Genomic DNA, 6,219 nt, shown 5'->3' with positions numbered 1-6,219 from the left:
TGGGGGCTCGTCAGGGCTCACTGGGTTCGCCCAGGGCTCCCACTACCCCTGCCGCAGACCCAGGGATGTGGGAGCAGACGGATCCTGCTGGGCTGCTCCTCGCTGTTATTTAAAGCTCGTTCTGCAGCTCTCTATCCAAAGGAGCTGAGGTCATGTACATCGCTTTTCAAATGCTTGAGCTGGTTTTAGACAAATCCAGCTTGGAGAAAGTATTGTCACATGGGAGCGAGTGGCATGGAGAGGGCTGCGGGAGCTGAGCCTTCCTATCAGACCTTGGAGAATCCCATCCAGAGAGCCCGCGGGAGGGCTCTGGCAGAGACAAGCAGCAGTTACCCCTGGCCCCGTTACGAGAGATGTGAGCTCGGCCATGAGGCACACGGGAGAGGGGGCTCGGGGGGTTTCACAGCCGGATTTTCGGTGCTGCTGGCACCGGCACCGGCCGTGCATGGGGGCTTCTCTGCAGTGCAGCCCGAGGCAGGAACCCAGCGAGTTCCCAAGCAAACCTCCAGCATGCGAGGCCAGAGCCTGACCTCAGGAGTCCTGGCCGTCTGAACGGGCTCCTAATCTGCTTGGGAAAAGATGCGGCGGCCGGGGGGAGGCTGGGCTGTGCCCCCAGCCGCTTTGATTGCTCAGGCTTGCTGCCTCGGCCTGCAGGGTTTGGCTGCCCTGTGGTGAACAAAAAAGCCAGATTCTCCCCGTGTCTTTATTCCTACGTCGGGCTCTCCGGTGGTTTCCTACAGAGGAGCAGAGGGTGAGGAAGGCTTTTGCTGATGGCTCTTGACAGGCATGGGGAAAGGCAGGGCTCGGCCCCGGCTCCTGCTGAAACGCTGCTGCTCGCCTCCCCCCAGCACAGGCAGCGTCAGGTCAGGCACAGCCCTGCCCCTGCCCCAGCTGTGCCACCTCGGGGGGCACCTGGGGCCCAGAGGGAGCGGGGGGCACCCGGCAGGGACCTGCAGCCTCTTCTCCTCCCTCCCCTCCTGCACTGGGCTCCCCGGTGCAAGCATCTCCCTCCCCGTGCTGCATGCAGGGCTGGCACCCAGCTGGGACCTCCGGCAGATGTCCTCCCCTCGGACACCCCTGAGGGAGCCCACGAGGCTGCATCGTCCCACGGCACCGCCGGGCTGGGGCAGGTGGAGGCCGGGGGCTGGAGCATCTTCTGCCACCTGCAAGCAGCAGGGGAACGAGGCTTGGCAACAGCTCGCGGTGGCAAAGAGAAACAGGGGTGGCTCTGCTCTGTACCCCCATCACCCCGGGGAGATTTCACCCAGAGATTTTGCCCCGATGCTCCTGCCCGCCTTGTCCTCCTGCGGAGCCTGCACAGGTGCATTTCTGCATTTCGGGTTTTGTTTCTGCGGTGCTGGATCCACCCCAGCCAGGCCATCACTTGGGTGCGGGCACACACATTTGGGGCTCTCCTGGCTCCTTGGGGTGCAGGCTCCTGGTCTGGTGGCCGGGTAGCACAGCGGGGTGCGTGGCAAGATGATGAACAACTGCTTAACATCAGGTCACCGCCATTCAAAACGGGCCGTCCCACGGGATCCGCCGTTATCAGGCCCTCGTAGACGGGGCTATCGGGAGCTCGGCTCATTCCTGAATGAGTACGCACTGTAAGCAATGCCTGCTGGCGTTTGCCCCAGGACAACACGCCCGGGGCCGCCCCAGCCGTGCCAAGCGCTGGGTTATCTCGCTCGGTGCTCCCGCGCTGCCCGGGGAGCCCCAAACCTCCCCGCATCCCTGGGTGCTGGACCCCGCTCACGCCGCGGGGCAGGCAGCTCCTTCCCTCCCCTCCTCCCGGGAGGGCTCTCCTGGGACTCCTGCTCCGGCTCTGATGTCCTCGCGTGCCCTACGTGTGTCCTCTCCCCTTCACGCGTGTCCTCCCCGTGCCCTTACCTCTCCCCGTGCTCGCACCTCCCTCCCCGCTTCCCAGGGGCTCGGTGATTCTCCGTGCCACCCCTCTTGGCCCTCCTGTTTTCCCAGCCCTACTGTTTTTTGTGCCCCCCCCCCCCCAGCTCCCTGGGAAGAAAACAAGCCCCCCGCGGCCAGCTCCTGCTGCTTGTTATTAAATCCCTTCCCTCCTGCCTCGCTGCTTCGAAAGCCGGTACCCTGGAAGGGGCCTCCCAGCTCTCGCTGGCAACCCTGCTTCGGACTGACCGCCACAGATAGTGTTTTGGAGAGAAATAAAGAAAAAGAAAAATAAAATAAGAAGAAGAAAAAGAAAAGCCTTGCTGAGGTTTGCGAGTGTACCTGCCTTGCCGAGCTTGCACGAGGGTTTTTTTTGGGGGGAGAGCTCTGGGAGCTGCCGTGCCCACCCGTGGGCTCGGGGCACCCCTTGTGGGGTGGGTGCCCCCCCGGCCGGGTGGGGGCCACGCAAGGTGGGTCTGGGGGGCTTCGCTCTTTCCCTCTCGCCTGGCCGAGGTGCCTCCAGCCCACCTTGCTGCACGTGGCCAACAGATGGGATCATTGTTCGGGGAAGGGAGACGGAAAGAAAAAAAACACCAAAAAACAAGAAGGAGGGAAAAAAGAAGGGCAGGCCGGCCGGGGGGCACCCCGGGGCCCTCTCCGGGCGGATTTCCCGCACGGAGCCCCCCGGCTCAGCCCTCGGGGGGGGGCTGGGGGTGCCCCCTCCTCTCGCCCACCCCCGGGCGAGGAGCGGGATGGAGGCGACGGCACGGCCGGAGCCAGAACCGGAGCGCAGCGCGGGCTTGGTTCAACTTGGGAAGGAAATGATAATAATAATGGTCATAATAAATAAATAGAAAGAAAAGCAGAGGAGCCCCGCGCCGGACTGCCAGGCTGGAGAGCGGTGAGCGGAGGAAGAGGCGAGGACGGGGAAGGCTGCGGGGAGCGTGGGAGCGGCGGGGGCAGCCGGGGCTGTGTCCGCAGGTGCTGCCCCTGCTCCTGCTGCGGCCCCGGCTCCGCTCCGCATCCCGTCCCCGGGCCGTGCCGAGCCGTGCCGAGCCGGGGAGCAGGTCCCGGCGGGGTGCAGCGGCCGGGAGGGCGGAGGGAGGGAGGGGAGGGCGATGCGTCGCTCGGGGTTTATTAGATTGGACATAATCATCTTTAAATAAGGCAGCCCCCCCCTCCAACCCCTCCCCGGCGGGGGGAGCGGAGCGCCTCGGGGCTTTCTAGATAAGGGCGCCCGGCGCATCCCTCCCGGTGCCGGCGGGCAGCGGCGGCGCGGCGAGAGCGGGAGCCCCGGCCCCGCCGCAGGCACAGGGGGTCCCCGCGGCGGTGCCCTCGCCCTCCCCCTCCTCCTCCTCCTCCTTCTCCTCCTCCTCCTCCTCCTCCCGGGCCCGCAGGAGCGGACAGAGGAGAGCGGCGCCGGGGAAAAGTTGGGGGCAGCGGCAGCGGCGGGGACCCGGGGAGGATGCCCCGGCGCTGCCCCGGCTGCCGCCCGCCGCCCCCCTGAGCGCCCCCCACCGTCCCCCCTCCCCAAAACCCCGGGGTCTCCACCCCCGGTGTCCCCCCCCCCCCCCCGCCTCCCCCGGCGCCCCTCTCCGTCCCCCGGGGCCATGCCGAGCCTCGGGGCTCCCCCGGCCGCGCTGCTGCTGCTGGCGGCGCTGAGCCTGGCCCGCGGGGTCCCCCGGCCCCCCCTCCCCGGCCCCCCGGAGCTTTGCGGCTTGGAGGCTCCGAGCCGCCGGGCCTCCCCCCCGCACCACCCCTACGGGCTGTACCCGGGCCGGGCCGCCCAGGGGGTGCTCGGCGCTGCCGCCCCCGGGAGGCCGCGGGGTCGGAGGCCGCGGGGAGCCGGGGGTGGAGGCGAGGAGGAGCGGGGCGAGGCGGAGGGGAGGCCGCGGGGCCGGGCGCCGCAGGTGCCGAGCCCCCCCCGGGCCCGGCCGCTGCCCGCCCTGTACTTCTCCGGAGGCCGGGAGACGCTGGCGGCGAGGCCGGAGGCGCTGCCCGAAGTCCCGCGGGAGCGTTTCACCCTGGAGCTGTGGGTGAAGGCGGAGGGAGGACAGAGCAACCCGGCCGTCATCGCAGGTAACGCCCGGCCCGACGGGGGCACGGCGGGGCGCGTCCGGGGGCGCTGGGGGCTCGGCGGGCCCGAGGCGGGAGGGGGGACCCGGCCGGGGGGCGCGGGGGGGCTGCTCGGGCACGGGGACACCGCCGAGCGCCGGGGGCTGCTCACCTGCGGCAGGTGACATCCCCGCCCCGCTCCCCTGACCCCAAAACGTCCCCTCCCCGTCCCAATCCCCCCGCCGTCGCGGGACCCCAAACCGGCGCCCGGGCTGCGGGGCTCGGCCCCTGCGCGCCCCGGGGCTGAGGCACGGAGCCCCCCCGCTCCTTCCTCCACCCCCCCTCTCCTCCTCCTCCTCCTCCTCCCCGCCGGCGGAGCCCCGGGACCCTGCGGCCGCACGGTGGCAGCCGCGCCGCACGCACGGCCCCGGCCCCGGCCCCGGCCCCGTTCCCGGCCGGGCTCCCCGGTGCCCCCCCGGCAGGCTGCGGGCTCTGCCCCCCCACCCCGGGCTCTCCTCTTCGGCTTTGGGGGGCGCTTGGCGCTGGGAGCGAGCCCGCGGCATCCCCAGCCGAGCCAGCGGGCGGGTGATGGAGAGCTGCGGGCACAGGGCACCGGCACACGGCGGCCCCTCGGGAGAGCTGGGGGGCTGCTGCATCCCCGTGCCGAGCCGGATCGGAGGGCTGGGTGGAGAAACCCTCCCGTTATCCTAACTCCCTTCCCAAATGCCATCCTCCCCCCGGGCGCGTTGCTTAAATTCCTCGCCCCCTTTTGCTGGGCGATGGCTGCATCCCCGTCCCCCAGCCTCACCGCATCCGCAGCGCAGCTGTTTGCACCTGGAGCTCGGCCCCGCAGGTGTTAGGCTTAACTTTTCCCGGCTAGTTTTCTTTCTTTTCTTTTTATCAAGACTTTTTTTTTTCTCTTTTTCCTTGCCGGGGGTGGGCCAGTCGTTACGCAGCGACCACTGGCACCCGCTCGGGCAGGCAGTATCTCCCGCTCCGCGCTCAAGCTCCGGAGGCTTGAGTCAGCCTCCGGCTCTCTGAGTCACCCGCCGCTTCCCACCCTCGCCCTGCAGCTGGGAGCGCGGGGCCGGCCACGGGCAGCGGAGGGGGACAGGGCAGCGGGGACGTCTTTGGTGCAGGCAGGTGACACGGAGAGCTGCTGGCCCAGGGCTCATGCCCTGCAGGGACCGAGCCCCGGGGCCACCTGCAGCGGTGGAGGAGCTGGAGATGCTCCGGGTCCCCTGTGCACGTGTGAGGGAAGGTGGGAGGAGAGCGGGGCAGAGCTGAGCATCTCCAAGCTTCCCCACCTTGCACCGGGCTGGGATTTGGCGTTGCTCAGATCAAAGGCGGTCTTGTTGGGTCGGGAGATCCCTCACCAGGAGCAGCCCAGACTTGTTCCCAGGTGTCTTCCTGGGGCTGCAGCTCTGTCGCTGCTCAGTCCCCAGGGGCGACCAGGAGGTGACACCTGGGGACCTGCGTGTCCCGAGCGGGCAGCAGAGCACCTGGCCCGATGGAGAAGGTGCTGTGAACGTGCTCCTTACAACGTGGGGCACTTCACCTCTTTGGACACTTCTCCATCGGACATTTTTCCTGACAGCTTTTGTGCAATCGCAAGCTGCAGCAGAACCAACGGGGTTTATTATTTCTTGGCTGTCCCAGCTTCCCCAGACTTACACTCTGATGCTTTGGGGGGCATTTTTGCAGCCAGTTTTTTCACATATCAGTGCTCAAGCAGCGCTGCTTCTCTTCACTTTTTGCGCTGCTGCCAGCAGCCCTTGTTTTAAAACCCGGCGTTATCGCTCTAATCACTGACGGACGTCACAGACCAGGTTCCGTTCCCCCTTCCCCATCCTCCAGACAAGATCCAGGTCCAAACACCTTCCAGCCAGCCTTCTGTCCATGAGCACGCTCTGCTTTGCCTTCCCACGGCTGCCAGGCTCCTTCTCCTGCCTCCTGCTTTTTGGCTTTGCTCTGTCTCATCCCGGGGAGGTTTGTTGGGTTGGGAGCTTGGTGGGGTGGGGGGGATGGTGCTGATGGGTTTATCCCGAAGCCTTGCTCTGGGGTGGGATGCTGAGGTACAGGCTTCGGGGGGCTCGAGCTCTGCCTGCTTGCGGGATTTTCAAGATGGTTCAAATTCCAGCCCATCGCTGCTGGCTGGAGGGAGATTCAGGATGGGGCCAAGATTTTTTTTCAAAGCAAAGCAGCCCAGCTTCATGCCTGAGAAAGGCATCTTCAAGTGCTTGGCTCTTGCCTTCTGAAAAA

General features: G+C 67.3%; 1 protein-coding gene across 3 annotated transcripts in view; it reads left to right on the top strand.

The window, feature by feature from the left end:
• Positions 1-3,484: 3,484 nt before the first annotated feature.
• Positions 3,485-6,219, top strand: part of PAPPA2 (pappalysin 2) — a 77,117-nt gene continuing 74,382 nt past the window's right edge. The window contains exon 1 of one of the 3 annotated variants that reach the window (XM_067001281.1): positions 3,485-3,981. In XM_067001281.1, coding sequence (XP_066857382.1) covers positions 3,513-3,981 — 469 coding nt within the window. In that variant the 5' untranslated portion in view covers positions 3,485-3,512. The remainder of the gene's footprint in view (positions 3,982-6,219) is intronic. The other 2 variants (XM_067001280.1, XM_067001279.1) reach the window with 2 other exon arrangements.

The sequence above is a fragment of the Anser cygnoides genome, chromosome 8 (genome assembly GCF_040182565.1).
Source record: "Anser cygnoides isolate HZ-2024a breed goose chromosome 8, Taihu_goose_T2T_genome, whole genome shotgun sequence".
Classification (NCBI taxonomy): Eukaryota; Metazoa; Chordata; class Aves; order Anseriformes; family Anatidae; genus Anser; species Anser cygnoides.
Note: the sequence above shows the minus strand (reverse complement) of the source record. Positions and strands in the feature narration are given on the sequence as shown.